The 21,052-nt window shown below is 37.1% G+C and overlaps 1 protein-coding gene across 4 annotated transcripts in view; it reads left to right on the forward strand.

Moving 5' to 3' along the window:
- Window positions 1-21,052, forward strand: part of LOC106070697 (adhesion G-protein coupled receptor G2-like) — a 32,029-nt gene that overhangs the window by 7,417 nt on the left and 3,560 nt on the right. For 3 of the 4 annotated variants that reach the window (XM_056018865.1, XM_056018866.1, XM_056018873.1), the window contains 20 exons: window positions 659-772; window positions 1,834-1,958; window positions 3,853-3,986; window positions 5,397-5,561; window positions 6,283-6,351; window positions 6,878-6,986; window positions 8,238-8,351; window positions 10,765-10,831; window positions 11,052-11,169; window positions 13,072-13,118; window positions 14,443-14,665; window positions 15,432-15,535; window positions 15,762-15,864; window positions 16,676-16,829; window positions 17,264-17,330; window positions 17,598-17,664; window positions 19,222-19,307; window positions 19,697-19,823; window positions 20,079-20,120; window positions 20,528-20,620. In XM_056018865.1, the coding sequence (XP_055874840.1) occupies window positions 659-772; window positions 1,834-1,958; window positions 3,853-3,986; window positions 5,397-5,561; window positions 6,283-6,351; window positions 6,878-6,986; window positions 8,238-8,351; window positions 10,765-10,831; window positions 11,052-11,169; window positions 13,072-13,118; window positions 14,443-14,665; window positions 15,432-15,535; window positions 15,762-15,864; window positions 16,676-16,829; window positions 17,264-17,330; window positions 17,598-17,664; window positions 19,222-19,307; window positions 19,697-19,823; window positions 20,079-20,120; window positions 20,528-20,620 (2,128 nt within the window). Of the gene's footprint in view, window positions 1-658; window positions 773-1,833; window positions 1,959-2,745; window positions 3,987-5,396; window positions 5,562-6,282; window positions 6,352-6,877; window positions 6,987-8,237; window positions 8,352-10,764; window positions 10,832-11,051; window positions 11,170-13,071; window positions 13,119-14,442; window positions 14,666-15,431; window positions 15,536-15,761; window positions 15,865-16,675; window positions 16,830-17,263; window positions 17,331-17,597; window positions 17,665-19,221; window positions 19,308-19,696; window positions 19,824-20,078; window positions 20,121-20,527; window positions 20,621-21,052 lie in introns of those variants that run through there. The other variant, XM_013230654.2, reaches the window with a different exon arrangement.

Here is a 21,052-nt window from a genome sequence, read left to right on the forward strand (position 1 = left end):
TCAGTGGCGTGGAACTGCTGTGTGGGCGACATCGTTCCAATCATAGCTAATGTCCAGGCTTTCATCTCATTTCTGTTTTATTTTCTTTTGTTAGTTTCAGTTGTTTCTTTCTGTTTGTTTTCTGATGTTTGTTTTTGTTTGATTGTTTTAGTTGTTTCTTTCTGTTGCTTGTTTCTGTTGTTTTTTTCTATTTGTTTCTGTAGTTAGTTTCAGTTGTTTCTTTCTGTTAGTTTTCTGATGTTTGTTTTTGTTTGATTGTTTTAGTTGTTTCTTTCTGTTGCTTGTTTCTGTTGTTTTTTTCTATTTGTTTCTGTTGTTAGTTTCAGTTGTTTCTTTCTGTTTGTTTTCTGATGTTTGTTTTTGTTTGATTGTTTTAGTTGTTTCTTTCTGTTGCTTGTTTCTGTTGTTTTTTTCTATTTGTTTCTGTTGTTAGTTTCAGTTGTTTCTTTCTGTTTGTTTTCTGATGTTTGTTTTTGTTTGATTGTTTTAGTTGTTTCTTTCTGTTGCTTGTTTCTGTTTTTTTTTCTATTTGTTTCTGTTGTTAGTTTCTGTTGTTTCTTTCTGTTGTTTTTTACCATTGTTTGTTTGTGAGTTACTTACAATGACACGTTTATGTGAACGCTGAGTGATGTTGACCACACTTCTCTCTCTGTTCCAGGCCTACAGTATCCTACTGGGTTGGTCTGCGAACACAAAAACCTGTGGGCGACAAGGTGACTTGGCTAGATGGAACAGTGGACAACACGTCACATTTTTATATTGCTAGAAATCAGTTAAGTCGTTTGGAAACAAATATTTCATGTCCAGATCTTCATCAGCAATTCTATTTAGAGTGTACATTTTGTTTTTCTTTTTTTTTTTTTTTTGGCATCAAATACCCTAGCTACTCCACTGGTACTCTGTATGTAAGCCAATTTATCGAGATCTGGTTCTAGATTTCTTTAACTACAGGCTTTACAGCACACCCCAGCAATACCTTCATATTCTTATAGTTTTATCTCCCAATCGTTTAAGTTATTACAGCGATTTCCTGCTTTTCTTTTTTTCACCTGGAACTAGACTGCAGCTTATGTATCATTTTGAATCCAGATCCCAAAGCCAGATTGCATATGCCTTCCAATTCAATCAGGCAATCCACTAAATGGCAGGTGTTGTTGTTTTTTTGTGCTCAAAGTCACGTGTGGTACGCATCAAAATTACCAGAATTACTAATAAACAAGAAGCTATTAAAATTCTAGTAGCTTCCAGTTTCTACACAGAAGAGTAAACTAAAGAAATGGAGATTATTGGTTTCATTTACCAAACAAATTTGAGAACTTCCGATTTCTAAATTTGTGAACATATAACTAGGGATCATCTGAATGCAATTGGATATCTGGGTCATCAGATTTAACTTCTGATATACGAAACTCGTATTCAGCACTAGATTCCAATTACGATGTAAACCATCCCGCCTCTGCTAAAGATTTGTCCAAAGGAGCTTCCCAACGAGGCCACGATATGCACAAGTTGTTATCGTTTGCTCGTTAATCTTATTCCCACTTAATTAATTTTACTTTAACGTAATAATCAATATTCATTTCGATTTGTTCCCTATCTTTGTGTTTGAACTCCTAAAACTTTTGTTTCGTTAAATAACTTAATTTGGCATACACATTAAGGTTATTACTTTTTTTGAAATAAACTCAAACATATGTTGCATTGAAAACAACAAGGAAGGTGTTGATTAGATAATGATGTCGAATTGTCGATGTTAGATTTTTTTGTGTGATTTATTTTTCCTAAGAATTTAAAGCTTTTGGTTAATATTTTGCGTCATCATTTGATGTGTAGATTGCAGAATGAACTGTGCTGTTACGTCACTGTTAACCAATTCTCGCCATACTTGGACGTCACGTGGACGCTTGATGATTGTGGCATCCAACTTCCTTTTATCTGTCAGTTTGAGAATGAGAACGGTAAGATAGTTCACCTATATCCAGGGGCGTAGCTAGGAATTTCCCATCATTTGGGGGCCCGGGGGGCTTGACCTCTTTTGAGGCCCATGCATTTTGCGTAATATTTAATATTTAATGCAAAAAACACTAATTTTCTCTCCCCCCCCTTTTAAGTGGGGGCCCGGGGGTATATTCAAATCCTCCCCCCACACTAACTACGCCACTGCATATATCAATTGCCTTAGCAGTTTTGTTTGTCCATAGGTTTCGGACAATCCTTCAGAAATGAGGATTATTTCGTCCTAGTCTAAACTTCCTGGGTTGGGAACGGGACCAGTCGTCATAGGAGGCCTAAACACTGAGTTGCGATGTCACAACCTGTGATCAGTTTAGACCATTAGCTCGTAACCACGCCACAGTTCGTGACGTCAGAAGGAAGCAGGCAAGGTTTTAACTTGGGACCATCGGCAGCGAAGTCTGAAGCGCATTCTACAAGACCAAGCAACCATCCAGTGCTTTAAACATTTTCCAGACTTTTCTAGGTCGAGGTATTATGTATAGGACAGACCTGCGACCAGTAAAATACTTTATTTTTAGATCTAGATCTCTACATTGTTTAGTAGTTATCTTTTTATTTGAAGGAACGTCTGAAATTTATAGAATAATTCATAAATTAATTTATATCAAGTCGGTGACTAATTATTTTGTTAATCTTAAAAGTTTGTTATTATATCCTAAGTTTTGTAAGATTTGATTCATCGGTAATTTTATTCTTTTGCTATTAATAATTTTCCTTTTTTTATAGGCAATCATTTTAACCAAACGTTTCGTAATAGAGAGCGTATAGCACAAGTAGATGGCGTTAAGATTGGCGCAAGCAGCGTAGCGACAGACTTAACCTCTGTCGAGCAAGCAGCGTCTAATAGCGGCTATTCAGAAGCGACAAAGTACCAACGAAATAGAGAAATGTTCTCAAAATCAACAAGTGGTGTTGACAAACCGGAAATTGAATTTAAAAACACACCCACAAGAAGCGTGACTACACAGTTTCCTTTAGACTTTAATCAAGACAAGTTTCTCTGGTACAATGTTTGGTTACGAACCTACCAAACTCTGCAAGACGCTTTTAAAGTTTTTATAGTTTTCAGGACTTCAAATATGAATAATGTTAATCATCGGCCTAAACACTGGACCGTACAGCCAAAATTTACTGACAGTCAACAGGCTTTATATAGTGGGCAGCGTATTCATCCATTAAGTAGACCAAAACATTTATTGTATCAAAGACAAAGTAAAGACAAAAGAAGGATCATAGCTGTCGCTAGAAACAACAAACTTCAATCACGTGTTAGACGATTGATACAGACTCATCGAAATTTGGAACCTGGTGACAAATTAAAAAGTGTTGCTAAAAATGACGAGATGAGGAACAAATTAAAATTGAACGCGATTGGTATTCAAGTCACAAATGGTGGGAATAAGAAAGGAGAGACGGGAGATATGCAGAAATTGGAGAGACTTAAAAGAAATGACCATATTGTGAGTCATTGTGAATGCTGCCATAGTGAATGCTGTCATGGTGAATGTCACGGTGAATGCCACAATAAAGGCTCGAGTAGCCACTGCAACTGCAAGGACTGTACTACATCGACTCACGACTTGACCGACAGCTCGCACACTTCCCTGGCAGGATCACTTTCAACCGTCTCCTACCCGCCCAAAGTGAGCAAGGCTGAATCGTCCACAGAGCCTAAGACTTTGTCGACTCCCGAACCCGTTACCAGCGCCACTGCCGGCATCACGTCAAGTGCGCCCACCTTGATTTTGGCGCCTACCACCACCGCAGCAAACGCACATCAGGCGCAGCGTCCATTGACGTTTACCACAACTAATCAACCACCTATCGTTAATACAGGAGACAAAACAACAGAAAAATTAAAGCAGATTTTGACTACTGAAGAAGTAAGTACAACGCCAACATTTGAAAACTTGACTACAGACATTCCACAAGATTTTCAATTCAGAGAGAAAATTGTCACCAAAATGCGGGTAAATTTTTAACTTTTTTTTTAAAACACAGAGCAAACTACACTATTAATAATGTATTAGTTCTGTTCCTACTAGATGTATTTTATATTCTTTTTTTTCTCTAGTGGGTCACTGTTGTGAGGATGGAAAGGGGTTTTTGTGATTATTATGTTGATATAAGATTGTCTGCTTTACCCCTATCACACAATCACACAAAATCGAATGCTAAGAAAAGGGGAAAAAAATCGATATTACAATATATATATATATATCAATCAATCTTCTACGTAGCCACGCAAACCCAGATGTGACCTGCATATTTTGCTGCATCTGATGAAGACAATGTTATTGACCACGAGTTTCCTTTTCGTCGTCTGCGTCTCAATATTCATGATCATATTTCAAATACTGATATGATTTTCACTTCAGATTTTGTACATTTTCAAATAATTACAATTAAAAAATCAACAGAGATTATAACTAGAGCAGTGATAACCAAAGTATTATTTGCTTTAGAAATATTTTATTAATAATGTAAATTCATTACATTATTCATAAATTGCACCACCGAAAGAAAGATAATTTTGAAAAGGTTAAAGGAGAATACGTTTTTAAATGTAAACGCGACCGACTGTCACGGACACATAATAAACTCAGAAGAGCCCCATTACTTAAGGGCAAACGATTGTATACACAAATGGGCGAACAGAGACGCACAGGAAAAAATATTGCATAAGCTTGAAAAGCCCTATAAAAAAAAACTAGGAAGAAACAGAAAGATTGCCTTATAAACTTATAAATTTATAAACCCGGACTAAAGGAGTCGAAAACCCATTTCTGTAATCACTGTATTAACTATTATATGATAATCTTATAAAAAGCTCACTTAAATGAAATGATGGCTGCCTTGTCGTGCGGTATGCGCTCCGGACTGTCGTTCAATGCTCAATGCACAGTGTTTGAACCACTCTCGCTGACATCTCCCACCGCCCTGCGGGAGCAGTGGCGTATCTAGGGTGGGGGGAGGAGGGGGGAGAATTTGAAAATCCCTCCGGGCCCCCACTTGAGAGGGGCCCCAAAATAAGTGTTTTTTTACATTAAAAATTAAATATTACGCAAAATGAAGGGGCCCCAAAAGAGGTCAAGCCCCCCGGGCCCCAAGACGATGGAAAATTCCTAGTTACGCTCCTGTGCGGGAGGCATGAGCTAGGATGTAATCTTCTTCAAACTCTGAAAGAACATGTAAAACAAACAAATAAAACCAAGGTTTATCATAAAACAAAAAACGGGGTTGTCTACTTAGTGATTTGGATGAAAGAGATTGCACATAAAGTCCAACTCACTTTCTCTGATAGCTCCAAATATACAGTGGCATCCAAAAGTTATTGTTTTTTTTTTTTATCGTTTGATGAGTACACGTTTCAATTTCAGTGTAATACGTCATCTGTTGAGGATTGCTTGGCAACGGTCATCAATTTGACCTCAGACTCGCGCAAGCGTAACCAGAATGTGATGACATCATTTTACGAACTGCTTGACGATTTATCAGAGATGATTGGAAAAGGGGCGGTGACCCAATTGGTGGATGACATACAGGTACATTTAGTCTCTCCTGCATCCCTTTCCATCTGGTCCAGACCAGTGATAGGATCATCGTGAGGTTTGCGCGCTGGACTGTCGTTCGGATTTATCGATGGTCGAGGGTTCAAATCCTGCCCGCTCCCATCCCCCGTCGTCCTGCGGGAGGTTTGGACTAAGAAGTAAACTATCTTCAACTCTGAAGGAACATCCGAAACATGTAAAACATAGCTTATTGAGAATGCTAAAAGCATAAAATTGAGGAAAAAAAATAGTAAAAATATTTCTAATCGCACATAATCTGTTCTAGGACACTTTAAGCGAAATATTTATTATTATTATTACAAAACATTTGCTAAAACTATTCTTCATAAAGTATCGTGAAACGGGTAGGTTTAGGTTATTGTTGAAGCGTGGTCGAGAGGCTAAGTGCGCTTGAACTTGGCTACCTATGAAGGGCCTCGAGGTTCGACACATGACTCGAGCAGAGTTGTGTTTACTGAGCGCCTAAAAGCAGCACGGAAAAACCTTCTCCTAGATACCCCTACCCCCCACTGTCCACAAATGAGATACAAAGCTATAATTTTTTTATCTTATTTTATTGTGAAAACTCAATACGTATTAGTACAGTGATTAAAATGCAGATTTCCTATATCGTGGTTAGATCTAAATAACATATGATTTTAAATATCGAGTGCTTTGTTTTTTGAGTGACCTAGATCTATTTCCTACTTTCTAGCTGTATGCCCGGATCCTTGATGTGAATCTTGGGTTTTGTCAACCTTATGAATCTTCTTGCACTGAAAAGGTAACATAATATTATATAATTGCTACTTTACTTTTGCTTATCTTATATAATACAGACGTTACTTCAAAGAAGATGATTACGTCCTACGAGTCATGCATTCAGTCATGCATATTAACCAATGACTTAAATTCTGCCAAGTCACCGGTTTTCCTGGCTAGATCAGGCAACCCATTCCATGCTCTAATAGCACTAGGGAAGAAGGAGTATTTGTACAAATTTGTCCTAGCATATGGAACGAGGAATGTGCCTTTATCTTTGTGTCTTTCAGAGTATTTTATTAAATTTTGTTTTTGTATTTGAAGATTATGGTTCAGTGTTTTATGTATGTATGTAATTTATTTGTGAAACCGCTACACTATTTAAACTGAAATGATTCTTAGAATGAGTTTAAATTTGTTGAGTCCATTCAGTTTCTACTTTATGTTTGTGTCTTTAAAAACAAATAAACTTTTTTCAAGCTAAGTGGTGCTGTAAAAGTTGTTTTAAATTTAGGACTCAACTCTAAATATTTCTTTTTGTTTACAAGAGAAAATCTGATCTACTGGAAAAGGCGGAACTATTTACGGATAATGTGGTTCTATCTGAAGACAGCGACCCCGACTTTAAAGAATTTTCCTTCACTCTTGATCAGTTAGGTAAGTCTAGGGTCATTGCTTATTTCATACGTAAACATAAAATGGGTTCATTCTTTTGCAGAAATAGAATTTTACTTAAATTTTTTATTTAATTGAATATATAGATAGAAGGCATGCTTTTATATAAGCTGCAGCCCAAAATGTTTGTACAAACAGGGCAGTAAGCCATGCAGATAAATGCTATACTGTACATACATCTGTATGTAATGCACTTAAATTTATATCTTATATATTACAGACGTTGCTTCAAAAAAAAAAAAGAAGATAATTACGTCCTATATGTACTACACTAATGTATACATGTTGTACACATACGTCATTATGTGCCATATTTACGCTTATATGTGCTATATATATGTGTTTGTACACCTAGGTGTATATGTGCTATATTTCTTTTTTTTTTTTTAATTATACAGGTTTTTTTCTACACGCTAGAGATTTTTTCTCAAACGTCTCCACGTGTTAAATCATGCTGATCATTTCGTCCAATCTAATCATGCATCATACTTCTATCTATATTTAATGTATTCAAGTCAAAGATATAGACGCAATTAGTGCGCATTTAAACTGGAGTAGGCTTGGACTTTTTTTTATATCGCATTGCCACCGCTCTGACGACACTTCAAGCAGATCTATGGATATGGCTCCTTCTGTCTTGGAAGACAGTGGATGAGCCCAGATGAGTCACTGGTTTTAGTTTCTTCTTGAGTCGAGGCAGAATAATTTGGACTTATAACCAGTAACTATTGCCTCCTGTGTTGTTTTAGCCGTTTTCCAGCAAGACTGGAGATTCCTCTCTGGGGCGCATTCCTGCGCCTTAACTAAAGGGGTCATGGGTGACGTCATGGTCTCTCTCTCTCGACCTTGCCAATGTGAACCAAAGGAAAGCTTTGCATTACATTTGGCACCATTATCATCATCCCTCCTTTTAATTCCTAATGGAACATAGGGCCTCGACAAAAACATGCCACTCTCCAAGGTCTCTTACTAGTTTTTTGATGGTTTCCCAGCTCTTCCCGGCCCTCTCGGCTTCTTCAAGTACACCAGATCAATTGCAAAATCTGCCGGAGGCAAAGTTACATCTATGTACTGCTTTCTAAATAAACTAAGTATAATTATAAATTGTAGCATAATTTTCCAGCACCTTCAACCAAACACGTCTTTAGAATATAGCCATTTACATTTATAAAAATATATAGCAAAGTTCTGATATGTTATGTAATGCATGGCTTGCAATTATTTCTTGCCTAGATATGTTTATGGTGAAATCAGTTTACGGCGCTATAAGGGGCAGAACTCTGCAGATGAAGTCAGGGGTGATAACTATCGAGGACATCGCTCCTAGTCAACAAGTCAATAATTCAGGTAATATCATGTTGTGTGTTTGTGGTGTTTATGTGTTAGTGTGTGTGTGTATTTTTCCTCGTTTCAGACCCTAAACCTTCAATGCATTATTTAAAAGGTAAATAAATTTACCATTACCTATAGCTTCATCTTAAGATAAGCGCCTATCAACATTGTACATAATCGTTATTATAATTATTACATTACGTTCGGATTCGAAGATGGACATCATCTGTACACAATCGTTGTCAAATGAGCTATTAGCATCGTGATCTGTCCATCAACATTAAAAACTAACTAACCCAGCTCCACAAATCAATTTGAATGACCATCTCCTTAACGTAGTTGACCACTTGACCCAAATGGTCAGCAGAATGTCCAACGATGCTTTAAGAGAGATAGACAACTGTCTCGCAAAGGCCAACAGCGCGTTTGGTGACTTAATAAAGCTATGGAGGAATAGGTCTCTTCACTTAGCAACACAAATCAAATTTTTATAAAGCAGTAGTTCTCACCACACTTTTGTATGGGTCTGAGACCTGGATGCTCTATCGAAGGCATATAAGGCTCCTCGAACGCCTCCATCAAGTATCCTTCTATAATAGGCATACGCTGGCAAGACTACATTACAAATAACTATGTTCTGCTGGACGCCGGTGTGGATAATAAAGTATCACTATTTACTGTTCAACAGCTGCACTAGGTGGGAAACATATCCATGGGAGTTGACTGCATGCCAAAGGCAATCTTCTTTGGCGAGCTTTGAAGGTGCCTCCGAAAGCGCTATAAAGATCAACTCAAGCGCCTTTTTGCCCTTACTAACATAGAGGAAAGCAGATGGCCTCTGACAGTTGAAGAGCTCTCACAAAGGCTGCGGGACACACATTTGAGACCCAAAGGAAAGCCTTTATTGAAGACAGGCGCAGAAAACGTAAAGAAAACATAGACCTCGGGGATAACGTCTTTGTCTGCACGAGATGCGGAAAAATATGCAGGTCGCAATTGGGTTTGCGTAGACACGTACAGATCGTGACATGGCAACAAGCTATTGGTCTAATCAGCCCACAGGTTGTGACGTTGCAGGACAGTGTTCAGGCCTTCTATAACGATGGGTCTCGAGACAACCAAGGCTAACGAGACCCTCCTGCCTGAAGCTACCTGGTTGAGGTGCCAGCTAGGCCTCCACGTCTTAGACCCTCCTGCCTGAAGCTATCTGGGTGAGGGGCCAGCTAGGCCTCCACGTCTTAGACCCTCCTGCCTGAAGCTACCTGGTTGAGGGGCCAGCTAGGCCTCCACGTCTTAGACCCTCCTGCCTGAAGCTATCTGGGTGAGGGGCCAGCTAGGCCTCCACGTCTTAGACCCTCCTGCCTGAAGCTATCTGGTTGAGGTTCCAGCTAGGCCTCCACGCCTTAGACCCTCCTGCCTGAAGCTATCTGGTTGAGGTGCCAGCTAGGCCTCCACGCCTTAGACCCTCCTGCCTGAAGATACCTGGTTGAGGGGCCAGCTAGGCCTCCACGCCTTAGACCCTCCTGCCTGAAGCTACCTGGTTGAGGGGCCAGCTAGGCCTCCACGCCTTAGACCCTCCTGCCTGAAGCTACCTGGTTGAGGGGCCAGCTAGGCCTCCACGCCTTAGACCCTCCTGTCTGAAGCTACCTGGTTGAGGGGCCAGCTAGGCCTCCACGCCTTAGACCCTCCTGTCTTAAGCTACCTGGTTGAGGTGCCAGCTAGGCCTCCACGCATTAGACCCTCCTGCCTGAAGCTACCTGGTTGAGGGGCCAGCTAGGCCTCCACGCCTTAGACCCTCCTGCCTGAAGCTACCTGGTTGAGGGGCCAGCTAGGCCTCCACGCCTTAGACCCTCCTGCCTGAAGCTACCTGGTTGAGGGGCCAGCTAGGCCTCCACGCCTTAGACCCTCCTGTCTGAAGCTACCTGGTTGAGGGGCCCGCTAGGCCTCCACGCCTTAGACCCTCCTGCCTGAAGCTACCTGGTTGAGGTGCCAGCTAGGCCTCCACGCCTTAGACCCTCCTGCCTGAAGCTACCTGGTTGAGGGGCCAGCTAGGCCTCCACGCCTTAGACCCTCCTGCCTGAAGCTACCTGGTTGAGGGGCCAGCTAGGCCTCCACGCCTTAGACCCTCCTGCCTGAAGCTATCTGATTGAGGGGCCAGATAGGCCTCCACGCCTTAGACCCTCCTGCCTAAAGCTATCTGGTTGAGGTGCCAGCTAGGCCTCCACGCCTTAGCCCCTTCTCCTGGGAGGGTTAACACCTGCCTATAAAAATGCTTCCAAATAAAAGCAGACAGCCAACACAATTTCCAGTCTTGTGGCTCAGATATTGGGTCTGTATGCCATTGATTAGCTGATTCTACTTTAATTCACTATTCACTATCAATATAATTCCATAAAGAAGAGTCTACAAACAGTTGTTGTTTTTTCAGCTCGTATATTTGTCTCCGCTATGATAATGCATCTACCGAGGAGCAACGTTCAATTTATCCACCAAAGGTAGGTCCTTTCTTATCTTATAAAATACAGACGTTACTTCGTTAGTGTCTATCATTAAATTAATATAGAACAATTGTCCCATGATCACGTGATATTATAAGCTCTGAATGCAAGAGAAACTATATTAATATTATCTTAGGTATCCATTTAGAAATAGCTGTCTCAACACAGGTACCTATTAAACTCAGCATAGGTCTTAGTTTTGTATATATTTCTCTAGTCAAGACGACCTTTTCGATGCCGCGCTGGTGAGTCCAGTCTTGACCTTGAAAGCGTACATGGAGAAGTCAAAGGTCAATGTCATCCACAACTTTTCTCTTCTGGCAAAATCTTACGAGGTTGGTCTGAAAGATAAACTTTTTGTTTCCCACTTTTTTTAAATGCGAAATTGAAAGGAAATAAAGTGAAAAATTATTTTTTTGAATTTTTTTTTTAACGAAACAATTTTAAACTTTTGAATTTATCACTATGAGTTTCAATTTTCTGTATGACAAATATATTTTTTATCTTAAAGAGATTAAATGCTTGTATTTTTTGTAATACAGGTTTCTGGTACATTATAAAATCGTTTAAATATAAGACCAACTAGAAATGAATTGGGCTGTGTGAATGGGCGGACTGACTATATGGGCATTCGAGCAAAGGGCCGCATGGATGCCACTATAGCATGTATTAAACTGTTAAAGGTCGTTATAAAATGGGCCCACTGAGCGTTGTGTTTGAAAAACATCTTTTACAGGCTCTACAGTCTAATACTAATTTAATGGAACACATGTTCCGAAATAATGTAATAGTCTACATGCGTAGTCTTATTGGCAGGCTTTTAGAGCCCACACACTTAGCGATGTAAAAGCAGCATAATGTCCATATTTCTTATAAAGATTATAGAGTTCACTGTATGCATACCTACATTTATCATTACATTATCAAACTTAACATAATGATATTGAGAACAGGTATGATTGGCTGCCCATCACATGATAATGATACACAATCTGTGGTATAGAAATGGCCGGGCCGATTTTGACACCCAGTCCGCCTCTGACCATTTGGCATTTAACCCCTTAAGGTTATCACACTAAGGGCATCGAGTTAAAGTCTCGATTGAGACTATACATTTGAAAATGAGTATTTAACTCGAGCTGTTTATGTTGTCAGAGCGCTAAAGGGCATGGCATATATATTTTTCCCAGATCCTATATAAAACGTTACTTTAAAAAAAGAATATGATAACATCCTACGCGTCATGCATTTAGTCATGCATATTAGCCAATGACCTCCACCAGATACCTCCACCTCCACTTGGAGGTAGCACCAGAATGAAACGAGCATGATAAATGAATAATATTAATAACAAGAGGATCCTCATAACTTGTCCTCCATATCATTTCATAAATGGCGGGAAAATTATAATTAGCCGAGCTTTTATAGTGTTTTAAATGAAGAACTTGCTGATAGGCTTAGGTTTCTTTTTTAATCCCGTAACTGATTTCCAAGTATTATCACTGAAGAAATACATTTTTTACAAAGCTTATATCAACTCTGTCTGTCTGTGTGTCTATCTATCTGGCTAAAAATTTGTACACGTTATTTCTCTGACATCCAATCTCGGATCAAGCTGAAATTTCGCACAATTATTTCTTTTACCTGACAACACAAGAATCAATTTAAAAAAATATCCAATTAATTAATAAGCTATTGTTAATAAATTACTTTGTTTGATATCCCAAACAAGGAAAAGAAATAGTACTTGACTGAAGTGGTGCTTTATAATGAATTAGTTCCCTTTTCAAGGGAAATGAAAGCGTACTTGACTGAAGTGGTGGTATAAGCTTGATTAGTCCCCCATACAAATTAGATAACAAAGCTACTTACATGACTGATCCAAACCAATGGACCTCATTCACCAATCATAAGCAAACAACATTTAGCCACGTGATTCTCTATCTCTTCACGTGATACCTTTTTTTCATTGTTTTATCAATATTATCACGTGGCTAAATGTTGTTTGTTTACGATTGGTGAATGAGGTCCATTGAAACACTTATTACATGCTTTGCGTCTAACGAAGTATATATTCTTTATTTCGCTAATTCAGCTCTTCAGTTTATAACTTCTAGTTAGTTGGCAACTTTGATGTTAAATTTAGCGTCCTTGACATTATTTAGGCTAGTTGATATTTTAAAATCTCTACTCGAGCAACTTGTAAACATTTTTTGGTTTTGTTTTATTTCTAAAAGAATGACAGCAATGTCGCAGTTTGTGCTTTCCAAAGAGCTAATGAAAGGTAACTTTAAAATTATTCTTGCCACTACGTGTGTTGTAACTGGTGTCTACACAGTACACATAAACTATATATATATAAGCATATTTTAACATTGATGATCAGTATTTCCTAAACTTACTAGATCTATAGTTATATTGTTAAAGTGCTCAAACTAGTTTATCTAGTGGACTATGTGTTTTAACGTAGATTTATTTATGAAGTCATATCTAGAATCTAGAATCTAGGTAATTTGTCTGAAGCGTGATCGAGATGCTAAGTACTCTAGAACTTGGCTTGGCTTGGCTAAGAAGGGGGCTGGAGGTTCGATACCCGATCAGGCAGTGTTGTGTTTACTTAGCCCCTAAAGGCAGCACGGAAAACCTTCTCCCTGATACCCCCTCCCCACTGGTCCACAATTGAGATGGACCATAGCGTTTTGAGCATGCTATAAGTAAAAGATTTCGCAGTTTGTGCTTTCCAAAGAGCTAATGAAAGGTAACTTTAAAATTATTCTTGCCACTACGTGTGTTGTAACTGGTGTCTACACAGTACACATAAACTATATATATATAAGCATATTTTAACATTGATGATCAGTATTTCCTAAACTTACTAGATCTATAGTTATATTGTTAAAGTGCTCAAACTAGTTTATCTAGTGGACTATGTGTTTTAACGTAGATTTATTTATGAAGTCATATCTAGAACGCAATAAAAAAAGTGTTTTTTTTTACACATATTCTTATGAGGTCGCCGTAACTCCTGTGTTTGTTAAGCAATGTCAAAATTAAACAGGTTTTTGATATATTTAGCACCACTTACAAAAAAAAATGTTTCCCTTTCAGACCTTGCGATCTAAAGGGCAGATGATGTAAAGATCATCTGTTTCTGTGGCCCACGGTTAACGAGGGTGTCATGTGGCCTGCACAACGACCAACCACCTTTACTTTTCCCCAACTAATGTCAAATATCCATTAGAGCTGGGAGGACTCACAGGCGCCCAAAGATCCTATCATTAAAAAAATCTCAGTCTTCACTAGGATTCAAACCCGGGGCTCCCGGGAAACAAAGTGCTTTACCGTTCAGCCATCCTAGCACAACTTATACAAAAGTAAATTAGGCAACAGTAGACCTTTCGTTTTTCGGGTTTTTTGTTTGTTTCTTTTTATTTTAGTAAGCGTTGTCTAGTCAGTTTTGACCATTGTTTTTGGGTGGGGGAGGGAGAGATTGAAAACATTTATTTTTCACTAATGTGTTTCCTCTTTTACCTCTGGATGTTATTCATGTCATTAATTCATTTGTTGGTTAATGCACTAAGCCATTCCTTTCTTAACATATTCCAAAGTAACAACCCTGATGGCGATGTTTGGGACACAAAGGGATGTATGGTCGTCGAAGATCAGGGACCACCAGCGGGCTTCGCCGCGCTTGGCCCTCTTATTGACCGTTCGGGAGGCCCCCATGGCCACAGACACAATCTCAGCGCTTTACGGCAAGAGCGTGTCATCGAATGTCACTGCAACCACACCACCAACTTTGCAATCTTGATGCAGACAGTAGAATTTCAGGTAATTTGTCTGAAGCGTGATCGAGATGCTAAGTACTCTAGAACTTGGCTTGGCTTGGCTAAGAAGGGGGCTGGAGGTTCGATACCCGATCAGGCAGTGTTGTGTTTACTTAGCCCCTAAAGGCAGCACGGAAAACCTTCTCCCTGATACCCCCTCCCCACTGGTCCACAATTGAGATGGACCATAGCGTTTTGAGCATGCTATAAGTAAAAGATTCGGCGCTATATAAAAGTTATAATTTTTTTAATTTTAGTATTTAAAATTAGCTTTTTGAGTTGGTTTGAAGTGTTACGAATAGACAATATTATTTAAAGTCTATTGTTGAGGTTTCAAGTCTCACTCATAAAGTATAATGAATACGTCTTTGTATATTCAGATGTTGCGAATGCATCTCAAAATGTATGTTTCTTTTCCAACATATTTTACTCCGAATCAAATCCTATTCAGTAGTTATACAAAATGTCATAACAATGTTTTGACTTTGTCAACGTGTAAATCTAATGAAAAACTAAACGTACACATTAATTAAGTCAGCAAGAACAATTTAGGGAGCAGACTAATGCGAGTAGTAAGAGAATACATAATCTATTGCTACTGTTGAATTAAACTTGTTTCAATTAGAGAAACTTCATAAAATGATATCAAAGTGTATTCATCAGTATTACTTATTCATCCTAAGAGAGACTATAGCACGACAAAAATAAATTGAGAATAATTCATTTCTAGTATTTCAACGAGATACAGATTTCTTGTTTTGTTTGATCAGGTGAAAGATGCAGATGCGCTAGCACTAAGTATCATTACTTATATTGGATGTAGTGTTACTTTGATTACACAGATCATGGCCATCACAGTCTTTACCTGCATAAGGTAAGTTGTATGTATAAGGCGGTAAGGCCTACATGCATATCTAAATAGTCATTTGTTATTATCATTGCACTGTGTTACCAGATTCAGCAACAACAAAAAAGAAAAACGATTGTTTACTTTTAATAGTATATTGTAACTAGTACCATAGCAGTAGAAGAGAACCTAAACAATTTCACTTCATAAGGAAATCCAAATTGAATTCATTTGTTGCTCTTGTCACTTCCAGGTCCCTCAACTCTGAGAGAGTTTGTGTGCATAGAAATTTATGTATCACTATCATGATGGCGCAAGTAACTTTCATCGCTGGGGTGACTGCTGTGGACGATAAGGTTGTAGGGCTATGTCAATATACATCTAGATTTGTGTCAATATACTTCTAAATTTGTGTCAATATACTTCTAGATTTGTGTCATACATCTAGATTTGTGTCCATATACATATACACTTGTGTCAATATACATCTAGATTTGTCTCAATATACATCTAGATTTGTGTCGATATACATCTAGATTTGTTTCAATATACATCTAGATTTGTGTCAATATACATCTACATTTGTGTCAAAATACATTTAGATTTGTGTCGATATACATCTAGATTTGTGTCGATATACATCTAGATTTGTGTCGATATACATCTAGATTTGTGTCAATATACTTCTAGAGTGTGTCAATATACTTCTAAATTTGTGTCAATATACTTCTAGAGTGTGTCACTATACTTCTAGATTTGTGTCATTATACATCTAGATTTGTGTCCATATACATATACACTTGTGTCAATATACATCTAGATTTGTCTCAATATACATCTAGATTTGTGTCGATATACCTCTAGATTTGTGTCGATATACATCTAGATTTGTGTCAATATACTTCTAGAGTGTGTCAATATACTTCTAAAGTATTGAGATATACTTATAGATTTGTGTCAATAATTGGACAAAGTCATTGCTACTCTAACATTTTTGATGGTTTCCTGACATTAGTTGGGGGGAAAGTGAAGGGGGTTGGCCCTCTATAATGAAGGGTATCCATGTATTACGGTGATGTAAGGAATGAATTCCTACATTTCCGTAAAAAAAAATTCAGCCTCTTCTTCTGGAAACAGGGGTGTCAAAATATGTTGTCGTATCAACAGGTTGTATGTGCTGTGGTCGCTGTTGCTCTCCATTACCTGTACACTGCCACCTTTGTCTGGATGCTAGTTGAGGGACTACACCTGTATAGTCAGGTAGTGCGCGTCTTTGGTACTGAGAAGTCCAGGATATTATACTATATTTTCTTTGGCTGGGGTGAGTCTATATGTACTTGAGTTACAATGTTTATATATACATTCTTTGCAAATAACAAATTGTATATGTACTGCATGCGTTAAAAATCCTTAAGTGTTAAAAAACAGGTTTTGTTTCTATGAATACATTTGTTCAAATGATAAGGATTTTGCAAAACAAAAATTTTTTTTATTTATTTAATAAAGGACTTTCTATTATTCTAAAATATGTATTTTTCTGGAGAGATAAATGTCTATTTTTTGTGCAATTTGAAACAAGTTTTCTGGATTTTTACTTCGCGTCACTGAGCTAGCAATGAAAGAAAAAAAAACAGTATTGTCCCTTGTTGTATCTGGCTTGATCCCTAAAGATGGTACTGAATACAGCTTTGGTTTGTAGATCTAGAAACATATCACGAGCACACACATTTACAACTTCACGCTGTCATTTCCCAGGTGTACCTCTGGTGCTGGTTGCTATATCTGCTGCTGTAGACTGGGATGGATACGGTAATAACAGAAGGTGAGAGGATTTATATTGTTTTGTTAATTAATAACTAAAATAAATCTGTGTGTACTTTTTAGTTCATTCATATCTTTACCCAGCTCTAGTCCTTTGAGACATATAGCCTATGTATTGTCTAACCATTAAACCATAAATTCATTTCATATTAGGATATAAGTAATAAGAATTGAATCATACATCAAACACTAATGACCCCAAAAGTATATATTTAAATTATTTAACTTCAATTATTAAAAAATAAAATACTATCTGTATCTTCACCAGCTGTTGGCTGTCTATCCAAAGGGCTACAATTTGGGCATTTGTTGGTCCAGCCATTGCCATAATCTTAGTAAGTTGTAGAGCTATGTATTTATGTATATGTATATATAGTAATCAGACCACCCTCAGTCAATAAAATGTAAAATGTTTGTTTTACATATTTCGGATGTTCCTTCAGAGTTGAAGATAGTTTACTTCCTAGTCCAAACCTCCCGCAGGACAATGGAGGATGGGAGCGGGCAAGGTTTGAACCCGGGACCATCGATAAATCTAAACGACAGTCCAGCACGCAAACCGCACGACCAGGCAGCCATCCAATACCAAAGGACACTTGTTATACCAAAATGTTCGTACCATCAAACCAATCAGCTATGAAGACTAATATAATCATATCATGATTTGATCCAATTAATAGAAATTAACTTTATTATGCAAGCTTACCCAAAACAAATTCTATATATATTGTTACGATCTCTCCCCTATTCAGGCCTTCTGTAAACACTGCTAAACACAACACAACTCATCAAGAGCTTGACAACAAGGCTCCAAATAATCTGGTACTTTAATAAGGGTAAAATAAAACAGCCAATATGACACAATTGGCAACACAATCAACTACTACAACGTTACACTGTATATCACTGTACTCAACTCATAAACTCTGATGTCTCTTCCTGGATTCATACGTTTCACTGGAGGACTGCACCAGGACTGACTTCATGGCTGACTAACAGTCCCGGTCTCAATGCTCTCCGGTCTTGAACTGCCGCTTTCCTACTCACTTTCTCTGGTCTGCGCAGGCTTATGATCAGATGACCATAACACGGGCGCTATTCACTTGCAAAGTTCATGCCAGTACTGTCTATTGCCTTTCAATATAGCATGCTAAACTGTATTACTGTCACATATGTCAGCTGATCACACACAGTTAACCCTTTCACGTCGCAAATAGGGTTATAACAATATCATGTATCAATGGATGTTATTTTCTACAGATGTAACATTACTAATGTTGACATGGTATATAGCTCTTTCTCATAGACTGGATTCTTAATCTTTGTCTTTGGGGTGTTATGATGATGTATTGTGATGATTTGTGATGATGTGTTGTGAAATACCTCTGTTGGATTTAATTTAAAGTTTTTATTAACCAAAAATGAAAATTGAGCTGGAAAAAATAAAGTCTTTAATCCCCCACAAAGATACTAAACACCTAGACAGAGGCTGCTATTGTCTAATATATGCGATCAAACTTGCTTCTCTACTGCAGTATGATTGAAGAGGGCTAAGGAAACTTTGACAATACATAACATTCTTGATTAATCTCAAGAGATTAAAAAATATTATATGAATTATCTTTATAATTTCTAGTCATTTTTTAATAGTTTTTTATAGCTTTACATAAATCTCAACTCAAATCTTTTCCAGTTCAACTTCAATTTAAAAAGAAAGTCTATATGTAATTTTCAAGAAGCAGAACCTAGTGGTTCATGGTTAACTCTGGAGTAAAACAGTCTTGTCTGCTGTCTTCTTTTTATTGGCTTGCGCAAGATAATCAACACAACAAACCAAAGTTCTAAAGTCCTTAATGAGCTGCTCATTTTTATATGTCGTTGTTTTTATCCAGGTCAATTTGGTCATTCTCATATTAGTCCTACGTATTGTGATCACCTCTTCTAAAGTTGACAAACAAGACTCCATGAAGAATGTCAGGTAATATTAATATGTCTATATATCTCTCTTTAACTATATATAAGTATATATCTATGTATATATTAAGTAAATAAATGTTACTATATAAACAGGGTATACAAATGCAGTAAACTCTTTCAAAGAAATACAAGAGAATTTATTATAATAGGATTTGGTAGAAATGATCATGCATTTTTTTTTTGGTTTTGAATTTGTCTTGTATTTTATTTGTAATTTTTAAATGCTAACACATCATTTTATAGACATTCAAAACATAAACTTAAAACTAGTATCATCTTTTATATATATAAAGCTGTAGGAATAAGAACTTGAGATTAGACCAATAATTAACTAGTTGAATTGAAGTTTTGTTTCAAGACTATAAAAGAAAAAAAATGTATTCAACATAGAGCTGGAATCAAAGCAAGTTTATTTTTGGCACCACTTCTTGGTTTGACCTGGATCTTTGGCTTGGCCTCAGTCAGTGAACAGCTTGTAGCTTTTCAGTACATCTTTGCCATTTTAAACTCACTCCAGGTCAGCTTTAGCAACCTACTAAATTTCATTATTACATATTCATATAGCTCAGACATTAGAAACATCAGAGATTGAATTTAATAGCATTTTAATGTTCTACTAATTAAAACACACTTTCAACTATTTTAAGGGATATAGTGCACCCAATGATGCAACAAAATTATCCAATACCATTACAATCTAATTTATATTTTGGAACATTTTAAGATTTCTAACAGGACCAATGTTTAAAACATTGTTGTTGTTTTTTAATAGGGTTTCTTCATTTTTCTCTTCCACTGTGCATTAAATACTGAAGTAAGTGCTTTTTAGTCTATTTTTTTATTTGATGAAATAATCCATATTTATGTTAGATTTGTGTTCAGAAATGTATAAGTGTATATAGTTAAGTGCTCAGAAAATAGTGAAGTACCTAATTTGTTACTTAATGGGAGAGACATTTAGACTGGAGAAAAACAGATATTGCATAAATGTGTGTATTTATAAGTACATAACAAATAGTTAAAAGAAGATAAAAACATTCTCGTTTAGATAAAAAGCAAGATTAAGCTATTAAAATTAATATTAAAAATTATTTTATTATGACTTGGTAACAACACCTGTCCTATTTTTATAAAGATATGTTTTGAAGTATTATAATGTCTTAAAATCAGATCAGACAAGCCATAATATTTTTTTAAGAATTATAATGTCTTAACAATCAGGTCCGACAAGCTTTGGCAAGGCTACGAGAAAGGCGCTCTTTGCAGAAAGGAGATTTTGGATCTTCTACTTCCAGTAGTCGACCTTCTTCATCAGTGAGAAAATTTTCTGGGTTGTATTTATCTCAAACTCTAGTTGATTCAGATTTTTGTTTTTGATGTTCTCAAAAATTTAGACATGAGTGCTAGGAAAAAGAACTCTTCAAAGTGGAAACATTAAGATATCTGTTTCTTATTCATTTGTACCTGATTATTTGATTCTGTGCAATTGTTACTGATGAAGTTAAAATCTTAATAAAAAAATATATAAACCCTATATAGTTCTAAAATAGGTTGTTTTTTTTTCATTACAATCTTCTGTCCACAGTCTTACCAAAACTCATAACAACTTTCGTCCACAGTCCATGCAACTTCTTATCTGCAGTCATGACAATAGTTATATGCTGTCATAACAACTTCTACCTCAGTCATAAAAAATTCTCTATCAGTAGTCCTCACAACTTCTTAGTTACAGTCAAGATTCAGTTT

This window comes from Biomphalaria glabrata, chromosome 1, assembly GCF_947242115.1.
Source record: "Biomphalaria glabrata chromosome 1, xgBioGlab47.1, whole genome shotgun sequence".
Taxonomy (NCBI): domain Eukaryota; kingdom Metazoa; phylum Mollusca; class Gastropoda; family Planorbidae; genus Biomphalaria; species Biomphalaria glabrata.